This window comes from Vicugna pacos, chromosome 27 (assembly GCF_048564905.1).
Source record: "Vicugna pacos chromosome 27, VicPac4, whole genome shotgun sequence".
NCBI lineage: Eukaryota > Metazoa > Chordata > Mammalia > Artiodactyla > Camelidae > Vicugna > Vicugna pacos.
In genome coordinates, this window is record NC_133013.1 from 21,355,486 (window position 1) to 21,378,040 (window position 22,555).

The following is a 22,555-nucleotide window of genomic DNA, read 5'->3' on the forward strand; positions in this document are numbered from 1 at the left end:
GGAGGTCATGGATTCCGTGACTGATGGGGGAGTAAGGCGTCACCGCCTGCCCCTGGTCTCTGAGGAGCCAGGACAGCTCAGAAGGGAACTGGTGCCCATCCCTCCGGAGCTTGCTGGTGGCTTGAAAATGAGACATCTCATAAAATGGGGACTCTGAGGTTGGCATACCAAGCGCCAGCTCCCTGTGGCCCATGCTGTCCCCAGAGAAGGGCGATTTCAGGCAGCGCCAAGCCAGCGCCGGGCCGAGGAGACGCCCATGGGTCTCAGAGGACTCCCGGGAACTGAATCCTCCTCAGAGCCTCCCTGGGCACCGTCCCCACGCTCCACTCCCTTCACATGTGGTCTCCCTACTTCTAATGAGATCACCAGGCATTGGGTGCTATGGGGATGGAGATGGTGGGATGTTTACAAGACAGCCTTCACAGGACTTTTGGTTCTGAACGGCCTGGAGAAGACCCCTGGGCCCGAGTAAGAAAGATGTAATCACATACAGCTCCCACTCTTTTTTTTTTAATGGAGGGACTGGGGATTGGACCCAGGACCTCATGCATCCAAGCAGGCGCTCTACCACTGAGCTACACCCTCTACTCCCCCTCACTCTTTCACAGGTACCTGTGGAAAGAGGGCTATATACTGTTTATGTTGGAAGAAAATTTCCCGTCTGTTTGACACAATGATACTCAGAAATACTGAATGAGATTACGAGATAGCGGTAATGATGATAATAATTTAAAAATAAAGTATATCGGGCAATTATATACAGCAAGCATGTTGTTAACGCTTTGCATCGATGGCAGGAATCCTGGGAGGCACGTACTCCTACTGTTTATTCCCTTTCTACGTGGGAGGGAACCAAGGACTCGAGTAACTCACCCAAGCCTCAGCGCTTCTGAGTGGTGGTGCCTGGGTCTGAACCCAGACCCTGCTGCAGAATCCACATCCCTTGGTACCACATCACCCTGCAGCCAGTAGGCTCATCCCCGTGTAAGCAAATGGGACCAACGTGGGGAAGTGACTTGCCCAAGGTCATGCTGCCACTGGGATCCAGGTCTCTTGACTTTGAACCCTATGATCACTCCAAGTCGGCCTTCCAAAGTTAAAAATATCTTCCCTGGAGTTGGAGTAAACATGGATTCCCAGGGAGCCTCCACGTGAGCCTCGACCCGCCCCCTGGGTTCCAGCAGCTGCAGCGGGTCTCCCGTTAACAAGACCAGTCTGCAGCAGGAGCTCCCGGGGCCGGGGAGCAGAGCTGGAGGGCCTGCAGGTCCCCGCACTCAGAGCCCTCAGACACACGCCTGCACGTCTCCTTGTAGACAAGGAGCCCAGGCCCAGAAGGCAGTGGTCACGCAGCACGTAGGAAGCAGAGCCGGGGCTGGAACCCGGGCCACGCGCCTCCCCGCCCACAGCCCCTTGCTCTGTCACTCGGCGGGTCCAGCTTGAGAAGCCGTGAAGACTCGGGGGGGAGTCTATGTGATAGCTGCAGGCCATGCATGGTTTTCACAGGAAACCCCGAGTGACCCCCTACTCTAGGCTGGCCTGCTGCCCGATCCATGATGAACGAAATCTCACAATTTTGAGTAAAGGCAGGAGCTGAGGGGTCCAGGAGGAGGGGGAGGCGAGGGAGGCCGAGCTGTGCAAGCAGAAAGTCAGACTCTGTCTTTATTTACAACTTGATGGTTTGTTCCTTCTGGATTTTTGGAATTCATTTTGATTGTTAAAAACATTGCATCGAAAGGGTATGTATCTTGATTACTGCGTATTTCGGCGCCCCCAGGGCAGTGCCCCCTGGTGTCTCACCCCTGTCCTGGCCCTGCAGGCTGCACCAGGCCCAGGGCTCGGTCACTTACAGGGACCCAGCAGACAGGGGTTAACGGGCTGTCTGAGCCAAGGAGAAAAGCCAGAGAAAGCAAAATCGAGTCCTTACCGGGCCTGCTGGCCTCCCCAAAGGGCTTGGGTTGTGGGAAACCGACATGGCCCAGAAGGTGCTCAGAAACCTTCGGAGGGGCCAGGCCAAACACCCACAACTGGAGGGAAAGCCAAGAGGCAGACAGACACACGCCGCACCTTTGAAGATCCTGTTAACGGTGAGAGGCTTGTCCCCGTGCAGGGAGCCCTTCCCTCCTTCCAGACTGAAGCCCAGCCCTGCAGAGGTCTTCTCCAGCGTCACCGTGCAGACCGTGGCCTCTGCTGCTGAGAAAAGCACGGGGGTGTTGTTAGGGACAGCCTCCTCCCCGGGCCAGACACCCGGGCAGCAGGCGAGCCTGGCTGTTGCTGCCGGCAGAGCTTGGACGCGTGCACGTGCAAACCCAGGCTGGCATCCTGGGCAGCGTGCAAGGCAGGCCACGTGTTCTGGGGGCCACCAGCTACTGAGCCGCTTCACCAGGACTGGCCTCGTGTGTCCAAAGGTGATGTGGCCCACGGGGCTTCGGGAGCGGGGGACTTACTGGGTTCCACGGAGACGTCACTGGCCGCTGAGGCCGACGCTGCAGAGTCTGTGGAGGAGTTCAGGTCGGGTGTGGCCTCCAGAGCTGGCTTCCTTGTGACAATCACGGCTTGCCTGGGGTCCCGGGCTTGGCGGAGGATGGCCAGAGCGTCGTTGTGCGTGGCCCCTTTGAGGGACTTGCCATTGATGGAAAGAACCTCGTTGCCCTTCTGAATAGTCCCTTCCTGGGAGGCCAGCCCGTTAGGGAACACCCTGTGAACCTGAGCAGAGCAAAGGAGGTCAGATCTGGATTCTTGTGGGAGGAGGACTTGAACGAGTCAAATCCAGAAGATTCTGAGGCCAAAGAAAATGAAACTAAATGTGTTCTAGATCAGGGCTGCGGATTACAGCCTTCCCTCCTTCTCCACCCAGAGCAGAGATCATTAGCAAAAATGGCCAGAATGGCCCTCAGACTCCTTCCCGACACAATGTCCTGGACTGTATCACTTACAAACCCAGTTAGCATTCAGTGAAAACCTTTTGCTTTATCTGCTCCACATCAGCATTTCCCAAAGTGATTTCCTTCAAACACTGATTCTGTGTCATATTAATAGGCATTGTATGAATAGGCATTGTATAATAGGCAAGTTTCTCAAATCTAAGAAATTTAAGAACATTGAAAAAAAATAAGCTCTGAAAATGTCTAATTTAAAAATATATATGAGAGACTCTACAGTGCGATTCTACATGCTGATTCTCTAAGAACAGGCAGTATAACACAGTGATTTCCCCCAAAAGCATTTCAGCAAAGAATCTTTTTTTCATAGACAAATTCTCAGGCCCCATCTTCTGCAGAATTCCTCTCCTAGGAAGTCTAGACATTTTTAAAGCTCCTCCCCTAGAAATTATGATCCTTTAACTCCAGTTAAAAGGGACTAACACCCCCACCCTCCCGTCCCCTTTCTGGAAGTATGTGGGATTAAAAAAAAAACTTGTGACTTGGCCTCAACCCTTTTAATGATGTAAATTCTAATGTGCTTGATTAAGAGGACTGAATGACAACATGCTTGGGCAGTCACTAAACTGTGCTGTGTACTGTTTTGCTATTATCTTTTGAACAAGGTTCTTTGTTTCTCTAAATTGTTTCGGTGTTAGAAAAGTTTTACGTGGTCAGGTGTGCGGTCAGGACCACGAGACCTGATGCCTCGGGTTTATCCTGGGCTGTGGGCTGTGCTCTGTGAGCAGGTGTAGCAACTGCTTCCCGTTCTTTCCAGCTTGACCCCAACCAGCCATCAGACCAGCTTCGCAACTGTCCTGTGAACATCCCCAATCTCCAAGGGGGCAAAACCAGGAGACAAGCCCCCTCTATAGGCTTCCCAGGGCCTCTTTCTGTCCAGGTGAGGCCTCCTCCCAGCCAGGGGCGCTGTGCCACGTACCAGGGCCAGGTCTTCAAAGCTGGCTGTGGACCCTTCCATAAAGGACCCTGTGGTCATAAGTCATTCTTGCCTAAATGTTGGTGGCTAACAGGTTTCTGGTCTATGTGTCCAAAAGAGACATGGCACTGAATACGATGTGCTTTGGATCTTTTCTGTTTTGTTGTTGTTGTTGAGGTGAGATTCACATAACATTCAATTAACCACTTAAACGTGTACAGTGCAGTGACAGCTAGTGGGTTTGAGTTTTTAAAACATCCCTGCAGACAGAACCATAAGAAATGCGGGCATTGAGGCTTCAACCTTGGGAAATTCTGATTCAACAGCACTAGAATGAGGCAAAGACACCTGCCATTTCTGTAACGCTCCACAAGTGGTTCAGATTTCTTTTGGTAAACTGAAGCTGTTTTGTGTACTCAGAGACCTCTTTAAAATTAAGGATCATGATTTCCCTGTGCTGTACAGTATAATCTTGTTCGTCTATTCTACATTTTGAAATCCCCGTCTGTCCCTTTCCACCCCCCACCCCCCTGGCAACCACAAGTTTGTATTCTATGTATAACTGGAAAATTGTGCTCTACACTGGAATTTGACACAACATTGTAAAAGGACTATAACTCAATAAAAAATGTTTTTTAAAAAAAAGGATCATGATGAGGGTTGACTACTGGGGTGGGGGGAGCGGACACAGATGACAGTTACTATGCTTCTTGGAAAGGATCTTAAGATTCTACCCTAACCTCGTGCCCAGTGGCCGGGGGTCCTGCGTTCCTCTGACCCTCCTGGTGGGTGCTCCCCACGCAGGGCCACTGCCTCTGGCTCTGCTGTGCCCCCAGGGCTGGGCCACTCACCGTGATAACCTTGTTTTCCAGATCTGCTCCTCCTGCCAAGCTGAACCCAAGGCCAGCGCCTTCCTCCTTGTGTAGGATGGTGACATGGATGCTGTCTAGTTGCTGCAAAAGGAAAAACATGTATTTAACAACCTTCTACTGCAACAGCAAGAACAATTTAACAAGTGTTCTCACATCAGGCTGCTCTGATCTCAAAGCCCAGTTCGGCCACTCCCTGGGTTATGTCACCTCCTCCGACCCGTTTCATCATCTGCAAAGAGAGGACTACACTTTCCAGAGCCATGGGCAGCTCAGAAGGAAAGGATGTGTTTGAGGCAACAAGTAGGCCTCTTTTCCTCTCCTACTCGCCGCAGCTTCCCCCACGTTTGCACTTGGGTGCTACTAAGTCCGCTGGAAACCCCAGCATGCGGGATAAGACAGCAAGGCTGCTTCAGTGGGGGACGCGATGAGGCCAGCCCGTGGGACTCCGGGTCAGCAAGCCCAGGGCTCCGCCTTGCAGAAGTCAGTTGCTCCTTGCCTCCCCCTGCTGCTCCGTGGAACACAGCAGCAGCACTGCCCAGAACACACATGCGCACACACACACACACACACACACACCCCGGGGCACACACAGTACTTCCCGGCCTGGACGTGGCTCACCTGGAGCCAGAACCGTCCCTCCACGCTGTCTAACTAAAGTCATAGACCCTCCTTCTGGTCACGATCAGGGCTCTCAAACACAAGTGCATATAGGGCCCAGGCAGACGACGTCAATGAGCAAAATGGGCAGACGTGAGGCATTTAGGATCGATGGGGACTGCAGGGAACTGGAGAGTACAGCCCCTGCTCAGATGGGCCCGCTGCTACATAGGAATGCGGACCCAGTGCCAACACAGTGTTCCCTTGATAAAGACAGAGAAGCCAGAAACCCAGGCTTTGATTCAGGTTTTGATTCAGGTTTTGTAATATTTAGAATATAATAATTTTTATTCAGTATCTTGTAATAGAAGATGACTTCAATACTTACAATGAAAAGAATATGAAAATATATATATATATACACACATGTATAACTGAATCACAATGCTGTGCACCAGAGGCTAACACAACATTGTAAATCAACTATACTTCAAATTAAAAAAAAAAGAATATAATAATGTTTTACAAATCACCACGCAGACCAAATAAAACATCCCTGCAGGCTCGCAGGCCTTGTTTGTGCCTCAGTGCTAGGGAATAACCTTACGTCAACGACTCCCCCTGCTCTGACAGCACCAGAGCACCCGTGGTGCAGCTGGCCCTCTGATCCTCTGACCTGGTGGCCCCAAGACCCAGGAAGGAGGAGGGAAGAGCAGACCCTGCTGCCCCCGCCTCACCCCAGCTCCGGCTCAGATCCCCCAACTTCTGCCCAAGTATCAGCTGACTTGTCCTGTACGAGGCCTCTGTCAAGCTGGAAAGCAAATATTCTCCCAGGAACATGGCAGGCAGGACGGCCCTTTGTGTTTGGTACAAGCACTTCTGCCTCTGTTATCCTGTTCGAATCAGGCCCTGGGGACAATGGTCCCAGGGCACAGGTGATGAGTGAGAGCCACGGAGGAGGACTCCTGGCCCAGAGCACCCTGTGTTCCTCAGGTGCCCACAACCTTGACCTAGGGGATCCCAGCGATGGTGGCCCCTTATCCTCTCATCCCAGTCTGGATGATTCCAGTGCAGAAAGGCTGCAAGGACCCAGGGCGGCCCAGGTGGGTGCAAGGCCTGTGAGCCTGCGCTCGCCTGAGCTGAACAGGCCCCAGCTCTGCCTGGCCACTTCCTTTCCGCGCACCTTTGGGTCATGCTCAGAATGCAAAGAGGAAGTGGGACTTTCAGAATGACTTGACTGAAGTGTGGGAGCCCTGGGATCAGTCACTTCTCAGAGTGCAGGGCAAGTCCCCAGACGAGAGCTCAGAACCACGCTGCTTACAGCGGACAGCGTGCTCCCACGCAGCATCTCCCGGAGACACACACCAGGCCGGCAGCCCCTGGGATGCAGGAATAGCGCTGAACGTGGAGACAGAAAATGCCGGCTCTGGGACCTTGAGCCTCACCTGTCTCATTTATAAAATCGTCACGAAGATACAATAAGTTAATGACTGAAAGCACTTTTTGAGCTCCAAAGCTCCCTGCAGCGGAAGGTCTTCCTGTGGTCCTCTGCCCCAAGCAGGACACACACACCTGGGTCTGGTGTCAGCCCCTGGGAGCTGCCTTCTCGACCTCGAGGAGCCTGGGGCCACCTGAGCGGCTCCCCCTCCGGCCTAGCTGAGACGACCACACCGCTCACAGCCAGCCCTTCGTCTCTGTAAAGAAACCTACCTTTAACGTCGCCTCGTCCAGAACCTTCACTTCCTCCATGAGCTTCTTTAACTCCTCGGAGCTCAGCAGGGAGATAACTGATTGGCCGGACTGAGAGGTGCAGTGGTCCCAGTCGTCAGCGTCCGTGGGCTCACTGAGACCCTCTGTGTATTCTCTCAGCTCCGAGAGGCTTTCACAGGGAGAAGGGTCATGATATTAGTAAGAGCTGACATCTCTTGCACAATTACTTCATTCCAGACATGGTGCTAAGCACTGATGTGCATTCTATTATCTGGTGCAACCAACCACGAGTAGCTATCAGCATCCCTGCACTCCAGAGATGAGGAAATTGGGGCTCAGGGAGGGTAAATATCTTATCTATAGTCCCAAGACTCCGAAATGCTGAGATCTGGGAATCCCAGATCATGGTGTGTCTGGCACCAAAGTCCGTGCTCTAAACCTTGACACCTCACCCAGGAGAACAGCAGATACTGTGGACCTACCTGCACTCATGCCACCGTCACCCGCAGGCCCCACACCTAGATGGTCACCACGACTGGTGTCCTTTCAGACACACACTCACTTGGCCTCCTTCACGGGTGTTGCCAGCACCTGCTCAGCCTACCTTATTAGCAGCTTATCACTACACCTAGCGCCCATGCAGCCAGTAACTGGCCATCCTTTTTCTTTTGAACCCATGTTGGTACCCGTAGCCACTGTGGGTAATGACACTTCCTATTTTGCATGAAACTGTGGTTTCGGTAGGAGGAATTATTCCTCCCTCTGACTGACAGACAGGTGAAGGGGGCCCCAAAGCAGTAAATCCTAATGGTGAGCCCCCCAGTTCCAGCAGGGGAACAGACTCTTAGCCAGAAAGAGCCATGTTAGAAGCTAAAGGGTGCGATTCTCCAGCTGACCGGCCCTAACGAGCTACGCGTGTGTTGGGCTGGCTCTTTGGCCCCCATTGCGGGCGCGTCCTAGCAGAGCTTTTCTGTTCCCTCAGGGTAGCTGGAACCTCATGGGGTATCTGGGTCAGTGGGCCTAAAGCATTTCTCAGCAGCATAAGAACAATCAATAAAAGTGACAAATGCAGAATTGTTCCGCTTAAAAAGGGAAGACTAAACCGCAGCCCTGCAGCAGGAGCTCTGAGGCGTCGTTGGGAGCCCCTAGTTTTGGGGAGCAGGGCTTGCCCAGCTCCTGATTTCAACTTTAGGAGAAACTGAAGGTGAGTGTGGAAGGAACCAGCTCGTGGTCAGGGCGTCAGTGCCGGAGCTGGGACTGGGGCCCAGTCCAGGGGGCTGAACCCACATGCAGAGTGCAAGTGGATTCCTTTGCAGGGGGTGGGAGGCAGCAGGAACCCTCAGTGGATTGTCTCCTGGCCTCCGTCTGGTCTTCCTGAGCAACGGCGGGACGTGTCCAGGGTGCATTAGTTCCGAATACGCATGGGCAATTCACCAGGGGACCAGTTCTGTCCCCCAACCTCCCACCCCTCCCAAAGCCAGGTGTTGTGAAAACCCCTCCTTAATACAAAACACAGATGTGTAAGACACACACATGCGCATAAAAGAACCATGGAACAATCCTTTACCATCCCTGAGAAACTTTTGTAAAAGATACATAGGATTATAAGAGAAAGAAAGACGAGGAAGGTGGACACTGGGAGGAGACACTCACTTGAGCGAGAACCCCGTGTCCGAGGCAGGAGCTTCAGTAGAACCATTTGCTGCGGGGTCTTCCCTGGACACAAGCGGTGGCGATGCCCCTTCCTTGGGGCTGCAGGGAGTCTGGCCACAGGAGACTGAAGACGGAAGGCACAGCAGGGACTTCATGACCGCCGATGACACCTGGCTGCTGATGGAGTAGAGTTTACTGGTCTTTTCATCCAGAGGCTTCATCTCGCAGGACTGGGTCCTGCTCAGGGGGAAGCTCCGTGCCCGCTGGCTGGGTATCTTGACCACGGGGCCTTGAGACTCCTCAGTCTGCGCGGAGAGCAGCCTTGAGACAGGGTCGGGGTCCAGGGGAAGGGTTTTCTGACTGGGCTGCGGTCCTGAAGGAGGGGTCCCCGACACACCCGGGTCGCTGGCCTCCGGGGTGGTGGGGGAGGCCCGCGGCGGCTGCTCCGGCTCCAGCCGCTGCTCCACGGAGCGGGGAGCTTCTTGTCCCGAGAGGCCAGAAGCCGGTCCTCCATCTTGCTTCCCGGGAGGTTTGGCTGCCTCCCCCAGGGAACTGGAGGGCTGGAGGCTCAGTCTCTGGGCTCCTCTGTCAGGCGGCTGAGAGGAGGAGCCAAAGGTTTCAAAGGAGCTGATTCTCTGCTTGATGGAGGAGGAGGCCCTCATGGGCGGCCCCAGGCGCTCCCTGGAAGCGGGTGTTGGCTGGGCGGAGGAGGCGGCCTCCGGCAGCCGCCTGGGGTCTGGCGCGCGATTCCTCAGACCTTTCAAGCTCTGGCGAAACCAAGCTGGCTTGGGGGCCACCGGAGGCCCCCTCTTCACAGTGCTGCTGTCGGCCGACTTGCATGCTTGGGTGACACCACTGGTGGCATCCAGCTTTGGTGTAGTCCCATCTGGGTGGCCCTGAGTCCCAATGTCGTCACCTGGTCTGACGCTGGGCTGTAGAGGCACGTGACTCTCACTCATGATGGGGCTAAAGAGACTTTTGATGCAGTCAGAAATTCTCACCCAAGGGTCTTCGGCTGTGGTGTCCAGGCTACAGTCCATCCGAGCCTGCCTCTTAAGCAACGGGTGTTTTATTGGGGATGTTTGTGTCACTAGGGAGCAGAAAGGTCAAAGTTGTGCATTACACCTGACTGCGAGCTTTCTGCCTAAGTTCCCGCTTCAAAGATGACCAGCGAGGACGATTCCCGAGAAGGAGGTGAGCAGAAGTGGGGGCCCCCTGGCTGGTGAGCTACTACCCTAGGTGCCATTACCTGGCTGCAGTGCAAACAGGCAGGGTCGCAGAGCCAGAGGGCCAGAGGTGAGAGTTAGCGCCACGGCCTCCTAGCGCTTCAGAACTAGAAGAGTCCGCACAGAATCTCTAGTCTGCTTGTGAAGGAAAAGCCCAGCTGGGCTAGCAAGCTAAGTCACAAATCTAAGTGCAACAAGTGTCAGATTACTGATCTGAGTTCTGCTGGGCTAACTCGTAAATCTGAAGTTTAGTGTCAGTTTATTGGGCTAACGAGCTAAGTCACAAATCTAAGTGTGATAAGTGTCGGTTTAGTGATATAAGTTCTGCCGGGCTAACTTGTAAATCTAAAGTTTAGTGTCAGTTTACTGGGCTAACAAGCTAACTCGTAAATCCAAGCTCAACAAGTGTCAGTAATGTGATCTGTTCCGAATTGATAAGCTTCAGTGTACTGATTCCTTGCTTTTTGTTGTTTGAGCCTTATTGGCTAATAGCCCATACTTGTAATTAACCCTATAAAACCTCATGTGCACGTCTTGGAGGTGCTCAGAGCTTCAGAGCAGAAGCCCCTCTGAGCCCGCCGGCGTAATAAATCTGAGTACTCCAACCCTCCGAGTGGTGCTTGTTTCTTGGCTGGCCTGTCATTTCCGTAACATGCTCTCTGGCATCGTATAACTGAGGAATCCAACATTCAGAAGGGAAAGCGGTCATCTGATGGCCAAGCCAAGGAAAGGCCCCATGTATCCTGATTCCCCTAATTCCGCGTCCTTTCCACTGTACCAAGTAGCCTTTTAGATAACTCATTAAAACGTTAAAAGCCAAAGTAGATTCTTACTTTTTAAACTTTCAAGCCAAAGGTTATGAACCAGCAGCCATATTTGGTTTGGACCACCCATGTCATTAACAAGCAATGTGGACATGCACCCCTTCAGATGGGGCGCACCCCACTCAAGGCAGTAAGAGCCCCCTTTCTTACCAGGTCAGCATTTCACACATGGAAGCATGCGCCTGGCCCCCGAGCTCGTGAGCTCACTACTCTCCCTACTCGAAGGTAATTAACCAGCTTGCTCAGCAAAGGCGTGATCCCGCTGCTTGATGAGGCAATGAGGGTTCCAGGCAGAAGGGAGCTTTGTGACAATGACTCCCAAACTTGGCTGCACACTGGAATCTGGAAGGTCTACAAAAGCACTGATGGCTGCCCCAGGTTCTGATTTAATACACCTGAGATGCAGCCAGGGCACTGGCATTGGGTCATTCCAACTTGCTCTGTCAGCCATGCCCTGCCAAGTTCAGCCCCTCACCAAGGGCACAGCATGTGAGGTCTTTCGTGGAAGCCAGCCTTGAACAAGCCAGAACAAAGGAGACTCTGTCCCTGATTCTTTCCCAGAGACCGAGGGAGGCCGGCCCCCAAGCCCTGCACAGCCAAGAACCCAAGTGGATGTGTGACTCTTCAGTTACCCCCAGGTCGGATCTCTCCCTGGTTAAAAGAATGCTGCTCCAGCTCCATACTCTGGGGGATGCTTGGTACCAGAATGCAACCCAGGACAAGGAGGACCGATTCCTCCTGCCTCCTGCCTCAATGCCAGGCCTCGAAGGATGCAGACCGTGCAGAGCATTAAGCCTTGAAGATACCAAAGAGAACTTCCACATGATCCCAAAAACTGGGGTGGTGACTGCTGAATCCAGGGCTTTAGCAAGGGAGTCCTGCCCTCCCAGTCTGGTTCTGCACTTTCACATTGCTCTCTGTTGTAAGGCTCTGTAGTCAGACATTCTACAGGCGAGTCCTTTGCGGACTAGGGTGAGGACCTCTTGCCAGTAGAACACCAGGGCATTCGTTCCCTGGTATGTTCCTCAATTGTGATGACTAAGGGACGGGAGGGGGGGGAGGAGCCTCCAATATTAGGGCATCTGCTCTGGGTGGATGTGCCAGGTATTTCCATTCAAAACATCCCTTAACCCTCCAATAACCTTTCATGTACTTATCACATAATGTTTCTCAAATGGGCGTACGGTTTGTAGCCCACATATGCATTGCTCTGCCACTCCTGGGAGCTCCCTGATGGCAGGAACTGGTCTGTCTTCTCTCTCATTCTTACTCCCTCTCTCCCTTTTTCCCTCCCACCCTCCTCTCCTCCCTCCCTCCTTCCCAAGAACCTAGCACAGGGCTTCACGAAGCCAGCATTCAATAGCTTGCTAAATTGAATCACATGTTGGGATTCTATGGGATTTCCCACACCTTGCTGGTGAGTGAATCAAGGCTCAGAAAAGCAACGAAAGTCACCCAGAATCACATTTGTAAAGGGCAGAGCCAGGTTTCCTACCCTGGTCTTCCTGACCCCGAATCTGATGGTCTTTCTAGCAAACCTCTACACATTCAACTCATCTCAGCATTTCCAGGGCACCACGTGGGCACAGCCCTTCCACCTCCTCTACATGAGGCCGTGATCACCTGCAACATCCCGTGCATTCTCTCTGAGCCTGCGTCCCCAGACTTGGAAGTACTGACCACAGCTTGCTAGAATGTTGTCCCCCTAGAGGAAGTGGCCACCTCCTATGGTTGGGTGGGAGGGTCTTGAACCTTTTCCCAAGGTCTCCATGCTCCAGCTGACTATCTGCCTGCGTTCCCCAGGCACTCATCCAACCAGGAGGCTCCCACCCTGGACAGCACCCCCACTGCCCTGCTGCCCCGGTTCATCAGCCCAAGGCCAGCTGTCGAGGTGCGCAGAACCCTCCAGTGCTCTGGAAAAATGTACATTCTCCCCTTATCACTAGACCTTTATCTGGAAGGTCCTTCCTTTCGGAAGATGGAAATGGAGGCCTACCCGGGCTGGCTCCTCTCCTGGCCGGCTGGCCCTCTGAGGAGGAAGTCGTCTGCGGGCCAGCTGCAGCAGGTCCCGGGCAGCAGGCAGCGGCGCGCGGGGCTCTCCCTGCTGTGTCTTCCTGCAGAGGCAGTGGCGGAGGTAGCTCTCTGGCTTCCTGTGGTGTAAACAGGAAGTGAGACCGTGTCAAAACGGTGGCCTCCAGCTATGAAGGCAGGGCACGCTTCGGCTGTGACAGAAGCGCCAGCAGGAACCGCTTTAGTGAGAAGCTCAGCCCTGCCAGGAGGGTCCTCTCCTCCACCGTGTGGAGCTGACCCGGGGAGCCCGCCCCTCCTGCGGGCCCAGAGCATCCCTCTGCTTCCAAGAGCTAGTGTCCAGAACACGGGCTCATCCGGTGGACATCTGTGAGGACCCCGGGCTCTCTGTGATTGGGAGAAGAGGCTTAGGAGTGTGTAAGGGGGCTCACACTGCCTCATTTACCATGGCAACCTGGCGAGCCACCTGTCCCAGGTGGGGACAGCACAGGGTAGAAGCCAGTAGGCAAAGAACCGCCCTCTAGTCTTCACTCAGCTAAGGTCAGAACACTCAGAGGAAACTGTGTCAATTGCTTTCTACATTGTTCTTCATTATTCAGTTATTTCGGAAGCTGTGAAGGCTGACAAGTGCTCAGGACGGGGCCCCCGCTTCCCATTGCAGCCCCTAGGTGACGTCCTCAACCTCGGGCAGCAGGGATCCCCGCTGGGCCCAGGCGCCGTCTCAGGCTCCTTCACGAAATAGCCTGGAGACGAGTTGGACCAGACACCAAGTAACTGCATGATGCTTGGCTAGAATTTGGGTTTTCATACAGCATGAAGGAGGAGCCGCCAGGGCCCAGAGGAAGCAACCAGAACCAGTTCCGCCCCAGGGCCGTGCAGAAGGCTTCCCGAGAGAAGTGCCGTTTGTCCGGTGCTTGAGCAAAGGGTAAGAATTCTCCAGGTGGAGAAGCCGGGAAAGAGTGTTCCAGAGACAGACACACACAGTGGAAGGAGTAAGCGCGACACCAACCCGGGAAAACGAAGGAGAAGGCAGGCGTCATCAAAGTGATGCCGCCTCTGTGTGACTGTCTGTAAGGGGAGCGCCCTGCCTGGCTGCGCTGGCCTCCCCACTCTGCTCGCTGCAGCGTCAGATGGAGTGATGCGCTGGCTCTTCAGCAAAGCTGCGGGCTTCCTCCTGGGGAGGAAGGAAGGAAGGAAGGAAGGAAGGACAGACAAATGCATCACTTGGAACTAAAACAGAAACGGAAGACGTCCATGGCCTGAGATTTAATACCTACATTGACAATAGACCTTCTTTAGGAATGAACGTTCTACAAAAGTTAGGAATGTGTTCTCAAAGCACTGCCCCAGCGCAAGGCCCCTACGGCAGCACTGAGTTCTAGGGGAGGGTTTTAGAAACACTGAAAGACCAGCCAACTCAAAGGAATCATTGTGTTTCCTGCTGAAAAAGCAAGATGTGGCCGTGAAATTAGAAGCTGAAAATAACAGAGCGATGGCATCTAAGACATTCAACAGCAGGAGGAAAAAAAAAAAAAGACATGTGGGTGACTTAATTTCACCCAGTTGGGAGCTCTGCAAGGTGACATCTGTCCACATCCGTGAATTGCTGACACTTTCACAGACCGATGCTCTTGGTACCAAGCACAGTAGCAAAAGCAACTTTGCATCTTGGAACAGATACAGATGTGTTTTGTCTTTTCATCAACACACGTGATGATGTATCCTCTTCATGAGAGGTGTTTTGTATTTTTTTAATTAGCTCCTAGAATAAATTTGATTTTACTTGAATTTTTCTTTAAGTTGTGTTTCCTGCGCAGTGCTTGGTGAATGAGAGAGGGAGAAGGGAAAGAAGGAAGGCAGACAGACCTGTGGACATGAGAGATAAAGTGTTTTGTGGGTTTGTTTTTTTTTCAGTCACAAGTGATGGTTTGAGCTCATTTTCTATAAGGGAGAAAACTAGTCTTTTGTTGAAGATAATATCCCAAAGGTCATTTTGGTTGGGGAGTTGGTCCCGTTGAGTTATAGCAGACAGGAAGGATTTAGGGTTGTCACAGACACTTGAGAAGGGTCTTGGGACTCTGGAGAGAAAAGACTGGGGGAGACAGAGGGTAGGGGACAGAGAGAGAGAGAGAGAAGGAGGAGGAGGAGAAGGAAGTAAGTGGTGGAGGGAGGGAGGGAGGGAGGAAGGGAGGGATGGGGAGATATTATTCACTGGGGCCAAGGAGAAAAACACCCAGTGAGAAATCCCCAGGAATGGTGGGGGAGATTTTAAGAATGACGTGTAGCAAACAGCCTCCTGTTTTTCTTGTGCTATAATCCTTTCCCTGTACTCCCCAACGCCCAGTAAAATAATGTGGTGTTGGTTGTGCTTTTGTAAAAGGCTGTGGATGGGTCTGTGGGCCACAGGGGACAACACGGAGGGACGGAGAACTGTAGCTGCAGAAAGCGGGAGGATGCGGGCAGGAGGGACGGATGCTGCAGGGGCGGCGCAGGGCGGCAAAGACCAGGGACTTCTGCCTGCAACCAAGCTCCTTGCCTGTCTTGCCTGCAGAAATCCCGCTTCCTCCTCCAGCAGCCTCACCTGGGGAGAATGCCTGCCCCAGATCTGGCCCAACCTGGCCAGACGGCCCAAGGGCATCACCCGGCAGCCCTAGTGGGCCCCAAAGACCTGCCCTGGCAAATCCAGTCCTGTACTGGGGCTCCAGGAACAAAGTAAAAAGCCTGGCTTCTCAGCCTCTCTGTTCCTAAATGCCCTCCTGGACTTACAGGTCTCAGGCTTGAAGGAAAACGAAATGTTTGCTTAGAGGAGCAGAGGGGGAACCACCTTGCCAACTCCACTGTGAGTTGCTAACCAGCCACATCCTGTCGGCTCTGCAAAACTGTATTTCCTTTTTGGTACCCTGGTTTCCCCTTCACTGCCGCCCCTCCTACTCAACGCCTTCCTCCCTGGGTTTTCTTACTCCTCCTGCAGTTTGCCAACCCTCATACAGACTGCTAGAGGGGATTTCCAGAGGCCCCTGTTCCGCCTGCCCCGGAACGCAGCCACCGGAGTGAGGACGTGAAAGACAGCACAGCCTAGTGGCAAAGCGGCCCACTGGCCATGTGAACCTCAGTAAGTTCCTCGGCTCCCTCTTTGCATGAATGGGACCCTCATCCCCAGGCGGCTGTGAGGCTCAACTGGGACAGAGCACAGGAAGGGCTCAGCACAGCACTGGGCATGGAAACGGCCCCAGGATGCAGCAGCTGCTGGGCCGTCAGCCTGCCTTCCTGTAAGGGAGGGCGATGGGGCTGCAGAGAAGGGAAACTGAGGTCTGCCGGGGTGTGACGGAGGGACGGCCATCGCAGCGGACACCATTATGCCTGAGATTCTGTTGGGCATTCACTCGGCTGGTTCCCTTTAATCCTCACACCAGCCCTTGGAGGGAGCCACTACATTTAGCCCCAATTAACAGGTAAGGGAACAGGTGCAGAGAGCTTGTAAAAGCAACCGTAAATTCCAGTGTGTGATGGATGGGAACCCAGAAACCTATCAGCAAGACCGGGGCCGCAGTGAGAGGCACCAGGCAGCAAGCCCATCTCCCTGCGCAGGGTCAGCCGCAAGCGCGAGCCGAGCCCCGCCTCTCGGCCGGAGCAGGAGAAACCCTTTTGCCCACCGCTAACCCTCTGCTAACGCCCGAAACGGTCTGGGCCGGTGTGGAAGAACACTCAGCCCATCACCTCTCTTACCGGGCCACGGCTGGGCAAGGTGTGCCCAGAAGGGCACAGGGAGTCCCCTCTCCCGTCGAGACTCTTCTGAGTGTCGCTGTCACTTTTGAAGTATTTTCTGGGTGGAGGCTTGGGTTTCGAGGACGTAGGCTTTCTCACCAAAATCTCGAAGGATTTCTTCAGCCTCAGTGGCGGGTGACCGCCCCGGCCCTCGGGGAGGGGTGGGCTCTCCTGGGCTGGCCCGGATGATGTCACGGGGGGCACCCCTGGCTCCTGCCGCAGGGGCAAGCTGGGGCTGTGTGCGCTGACTTCCAGGTCGGAGGGCGGCTGCTCTCCGCCGCTGCTGGGACTCCCCCCGGGGGACCCCGACACGTAGCTGCTGTCGCTGCTGGAGCGGATCATGACCTTCTGAGCCCTGCGATGTGGGGGTGCCGAGTTCTTCTCCCGCTCCTTCTCCAAGGTCGGCCGCCCGTGCCAGCTGCTCTCCAGCCTTTTGACACCTGCATCAGAAGCACAAGGGAACCTCCAGCCCCAGCCTGGCTCACGACTGCCACGGGCAGCACACCGCTCGCCCAGACTGTCTGCTTCCCATCGGAGATCGCTTTGGTTTGGAGCTCAGCAGCCTGGGGGCTGGTGCCCAAGGATGCCTTTAGGTTGGGAAAATAATTTAAACTTTCCGAGTCTCCCTGTGACGGATACTGAGATGCACCCCCTGAAGTGCCCTTCAAGGCAGGGCTTGAGGTCCCAGCAGAGTGTGGGTGACAGATGGCCGGCAGCTGTCAGCCCCTCCAGGAACCACCTCACCCGAGGGATAGCTAGTCTCCAATAATGGATGGAGATGGGGCTGGAGAGGCCCAGTCATCTCTGCCAACAGGACAGCTCTGATGGGGTCGGCTGAAGCTGCTGGGTGTCATCTCAGCTCGACTGGTCCCTCTGCCCAGCCTGCTACTGGGTGGGTCCCTTTCCCAGGTGTGGGTCCACAGGCTGCTTCTGAATGAACATCCTACATGCTAATCGCCCTCTCAGAGTCGGCCTCCCGGGGACCCAGCCTCTAACACTCCATTTCCTCATCTGCAACATGGAGATCATAATTCCAGGGTCACCGGGCATTTCGAAGCTCAACATCAAAGAGAGAAAATGCTGGTGAAGGTGCTCTGAGCCTCGTACCAAGAGGTACCAATTCTTTCCAGAAACGAGGTGATGCGAGGCCAGAAAACCACTGTTTGCTAGCCAGCTGCCCTTCTTCTTCTCTCTGCCTAGTCAGCTCTTCTTCCTGGTTCTCAACCCCTCGCCACCCCCCACCCCATATTCCCAGCACCAGGGCCAACCCCCCCCCCGGCCCCAGACGCTCTTCTCTCTAGCAGCAAACTGTGGAAGATGCTCCTTTTCTAGAATCCCAGCTCAAAGGAGTGGGAGTTGACTGAGGCCGAGCCTCACCAATAAACCGAAGCCAACAGCTGGAGAACTGGGATCTGCTCAGACGTGGTTTATGGTTTAGACGCTGGGCCATCACAAGGAATACCACTGACGGGGGGAAAATGACCTTTTCTCAAAATGTAACTTGAAAACAAAGTAAAACGTGCAACATAAAAAGAATTGTTCAAATTCCAGCTCACTCTGCGAGGCCAGGAGAGCCCGGGAGCTCCATGCAGGAGCACCTTAGACCTCAGGAGAGAACCAAAGCCAGCCGAGCTCAGAATTCAAATCCTCTTTAAAAAAATATTTTCTTTTGCTTTTTCCTGATCATAAAATAATGCATCTTTGTTAGAGAAAAGTCAGCCACAAAAAAGAAATAAAAGTAAAAATTCACCTGCAGCCTATCAGCCAGAGATAACCTTTGCCAAAAAATTTTCCACTGGGTTCTTTTCTTGAGCCTATATGCATGTTAAGTGGGTGCAAATGGCAGAACATCACTGAAATACAATGTTGTATCCTATCCTTTTCTCTGAACATTTTCCATGCCATTTAAGCTCCTTGTCAATATCAGTGCTAATGGTTGCACGTTGTTCTATCATGTGGACGTTCCACGAAGACCTGGCCAACGCCTAACAGCCATGCATGGAAGTCAGCCAGCCCAGGTCCCATCCCAGACTCTCTGTGCACGAAGTGGAGTGATTTGGGGTAAGGAAGCCCTCAGGGCCCCCCTTTATCCTAAAAAATATGCATTAAAATTATATGTGAAGGTTCAGGGAAATGATGCATTAATTAGCCCATTGTCCGACATCATAAGAACTCAATATATGTTAGAAATTCTATTAACAGATATCATTATTTCTAAAGATTCTATTATTTGGGGCTAGGGGTTGAAATCTCAAATGCCTACAGGGACAACTGTGAGACTGGCAACGTGGTAGAAGATAATGGGGAAGGGTGGAGACCACAAAGAACTAGAGAGAGTTGCTCATTTAAAGCAATTCAGATTCAGACAAGTTTAGAATCTTGTGCCTCCCAAACAAACAAACAAAAAATATTGAGCCAAATGTAGCTGGTGGACTCCTAGCTTTCACCCCTGGTCAACAAAGCACGCTCATTTGTGATGACCATTACGTATTCCTGGGGTAGAGGGTGAATTAATGGCTACTCAAAGATTTCTAAGAAGGCAAAGATACTGCAAATGAAAGTCCACTATCTCCTTACCTTCCAGACTCCACTGGTGCCTCTCCTTTCCAAATTTGATGTTCTCCACAGCCTGGGCCACAGCTTCTTTGAGTTGCTGCTCAGAGACCTAGAGAATATCATCACCTCCTCAAGTAAACCGTGGAGACTCCTGCGGGAGGACCAGAGTCCTGCACCAGCTCCCAGGCTGGGCCCCTGCATTCTGCCTTCTTTCCTTCAACACCCACTCTGCAAGTCGCTGACAAATTTAATTTCCAAAAATAGCCGGTATCAATGGTTCCCTAGCATCTTCTAGGTAAAATCCCTACTCTGTCAGTAAAGGGGTTTCTGACTCTCCAACCTTCTCTCCACTACTTGCTGCAAAACTCCAGGTAAAGTTACCACTTCAGAGTTCACCTCTAGGAGCTATTCCATTCTTGGCAATGATGTCATGACATCATCATCACTGTCATTACCACCACCACCATGGACAGCAACATCACAGCCATAACCATCACCACCTTATTGTCAAAGGTAACTAATCACCTGAGAGTAACAGTTAAGAGTGTGAGTCTTGGAGCCAAACAGACTTGTGTTCAAGTCCCAGTTCCCCAGTTTCTAGTTGCAAACACTTGGACAAGTTGCTTAACCTTCTAAACCTCAATTTCTTTTTTCTGTAAATCAGTAACAATCATAGAACCTACTTCACAGTATGAAACAGAAGGTTTAAAAAAATGAATTGTTTGACACCAAAAGCACAGGCAACAAAAGAAAAAAACCAGATCAACTGGACAGCATCAAAATGAAAATATTCTGTGTCTCGATCAACGAAAGAGACAACAGAGTGAAAAGGCAACTCAAGGAATGGGAGAATACATTTGCAAATCAGACTCTTATAATGCAACAACAAAAACAAACCATCCAATTAAAAAATGGGCAAAGGACTCGAACAGACATTTCTCCAAAGAAGATATATAAATGGGCAAAAGCACATGAAAAGATGCTCAACATAACTAATCATTAGGGTGATGCAAATCAAAGCCACAGTGAGGTATCACTTCACACCGATTAGGATGGCTACTATCAAAATAGCCTCAGAAAATTACAAGTGTTGATAAGGATGCGGAGAAACTGAAACATTTCTGCACTGCTGGTGGGAATGTAAAATGGTGCAGTCACTACTGAAAACAGTATAATAATTGCTCAAAAAATTAAAAATGGAATTACCATATGATCCAGTAATTCTACTTCTGTGTATATAAAAGAATGGAAAGCAGGAACAGATGTTTGAACACCCATGTTCATAGCAGTATTATTCACAGTAGCCAAAAAGTGGAAGCAATTCAAGTGTCCATCAACAAATGAATGGATAAACAAAATATGTTATACATATACAATGGAATCTTACTCAGCCTTAAGAAAGAAGGAAATTCTAGCACACGCTACAACACGGATGAGCCTTAAGGACATTATGCTAAGTGAAATAACTCAGCCACAAAAGGACAAATACTGTATCTGCATGAGGTATGCAGAGTAGTGGGGGTAACTAACTTCTGATGTTTCTTGCTTTATGTAGCCTTCCCTTCTGTAACCCTTGTATCCTCCTAGTCATTACCAGTCTGGATTGCAATTATTTCTTTGTCAGTCTCCTATCAAGAGCGTAAGCTTCTGGAGGACAGGACTGTGTGCTAGGAGCTCACTTCTCCCTGTATGCTCCATGCCCAGCTCCAGACAGTCACGTAATGGGGACCCACTGGAAGCATGGATGAGTTAACCTCTTCTATCTGCTAGTAGGAGCTCTGGGTCCCTATTTTCCTGTCCAAGAGCTTGTAGCCCAGCTGCAAGCACTTCCCTAAGCTAATGCCCATCACCTCCTCATCTAGGAGCTTGTCAGAGGACCTCTGCGGCAGATGCTTGTCACTGCAGACACATGGAGTGGCTTCTGGGAAATTCGGGTTCACACTTGGTCAACAACGTCTCTATTTTCATAATCTCTCATTCCAATCTGAGTACTGGAAGAGTGGGCCTGGGTAGAAGAGGATGTGCAGCAGGCGGTACCTGTGGGTCTGGATGTCGGCTAACAATGATGGGGACTGGACCCGGACTGCAGTGACTGAGGATCGCATAGACTTCATTGAGCGTCATGCAGTGCACGGGGGAGTCGTTGATCTCCACAATCTCATCACCACACCTGCAAAGGCATCAGCAGGAAGCCATCAGCAAGCTTGTCAGTGTGACATGTGCACAGCTGCCTCCCGAAGGTCCCACCCCTTCCTGGGCTGCGTAATCAGACCTAAAATTCACTGCAACAAGTAGGTCTCCTCAGCCAGCTTCCCGACTGACTTCGCACACAGCCAACCAAGCAGCACATCGCACACCCCTCTGCTGTAAACATGGGGATGCAGACCCAGAGTGGGGCAGCGGTCAACAAAAGTTGGTCACTTTTTTCTGCTCTTTTCTGTTTAACTCAGCTCAATCAAGATTGGGGGCATAGTTAAGCCATGTAATGGATTAACCAATTAGCTATAATTGAACCAGTCATGTCCTCTCTTGGGTCCTCAGTGTTCCCATGGGTAGGGTGGCAAAGTGGAAGGGTGGGTGGGACGGGCTGAAAGGTAAAGAAGAAATCACTGGGCAAGGGAGCAGTTGAGGTTCTTGCAAAGAAAAAAGAAATAAGGAGGGAAGGCGATGGAGTTGATTCTTGCTGTAAGATAGGAAATGGGTTATCAGCAACCCAAACAGAAAAAAATATGTATGTGTACATACATATGGTAAAAAGATAAGATTGCATCAACACATAGAGGATTTGTACAATCCAGTCGCCTTGTTTGACTAAGGCAATCATTCTGACTCTGTGATCCTGTCCCAGGTAACAGCACAACAACTCGGCAAATCAGCTGTCACCCTCCTGCCTATGACAGCAGCAAACCCATCTCTAATTCAGAAGCTCCATCAAGACACCATCCTAAGCAGGGCTTGTATATACTGTAGCTACAGGAAAACCTTTTAAAATATGGCCAAACTCTCCTGGTTTAGTAAAACCCAAACCCAGTAGAGAAGACATACTTGAAGATACACTATCTGAGAGAAACACAGAGATATACAGCGTACGTCAGATGCTATATGAGAGAAGACACACCATATATAAATGCTGGGGTGAGTATAAAGTCTTGTAATAAGTTAAACTGGAATGAAATGCTATTGCCAAATCCAGATCACCTATTGGAAATAAAATTTAGACTTTCACTTTTAGAAGTTATTCATAAAAAGATACACATGGAATGCCTGAAAGTATTTTGTTTATGCCACCAAGAAACTGAGTTGATACCACTGATGTGCTTAGCAAGCTTCTTTTTCCCTACATACCATGCGAATAAATCTCACCCAAGCTCCTATTTATGTTACTATACAGTCTGTTAGTTAACGACTGAATTAAAGTGTGTTCATTTCATGTTTTCCGTTTCAGACTGGTATTCTCTGAGACGATGCC

The 22,555-nt window shown here is 51.7% G+C and overlaps 1 protein-coding gene across 7 annotated transcripts in view; it reads right to left on the reverse strand.

Annotated features, from left to right (window-relative positions):
* The window catches only part of IL16 (interleukin 16), a 116,058-nt gene that overhangs the window by 484 nt on the left and 93,019 nt on the right, over positions 1-22,555 (reverse strand). For 4 of the 7 annotated variants that reach the window (XM_072950894.1, XM_072950892.1, XM_031691792.2 and 1 more), the window contains 9 exons: positions 21,124-21,256; positions 19,108-19,195; positions 16,492-16,970; positions 12,734-12,887; positions 8,688-9,777; positions 7,035-7,203; positions 4,707-4,808; positions 2,445-2,703; positions 11-2,190 (listed from right to left, as the gene is read on the reverse strand). In XM_072950894.1, coding sequence (XP_072806995.1) covers positions 1,868-2,190; positions 2,445-2,703; positions 4,707-4,808; positions 7,035-7,203; positions 8,688-9,777; positions 12,734-12,887; positions 16,492-16,970; positions 19,108-19,195; positions 21,124-21,256 — 2,797 coding nt within the window. In that variant the 3' untranslated portion in view covers positions 11-1,867. Of the gene's footprint in view, positions 1-10; positions 2,191-2,444; positions 2,704-4,706; positions 4,809-7,034; positions 7,204-8,687; positions 9,778-12,733; positions 12,888-16,491; positions 16,971-19,107; positions 19,196-21,123; positions 21,257-22,555 lie in introns of those variants that run through there. The other 3 variants (XM_006208804.4, XM_015243185.3, XM_072950893.1) reach the window with 3 other exon arrangements.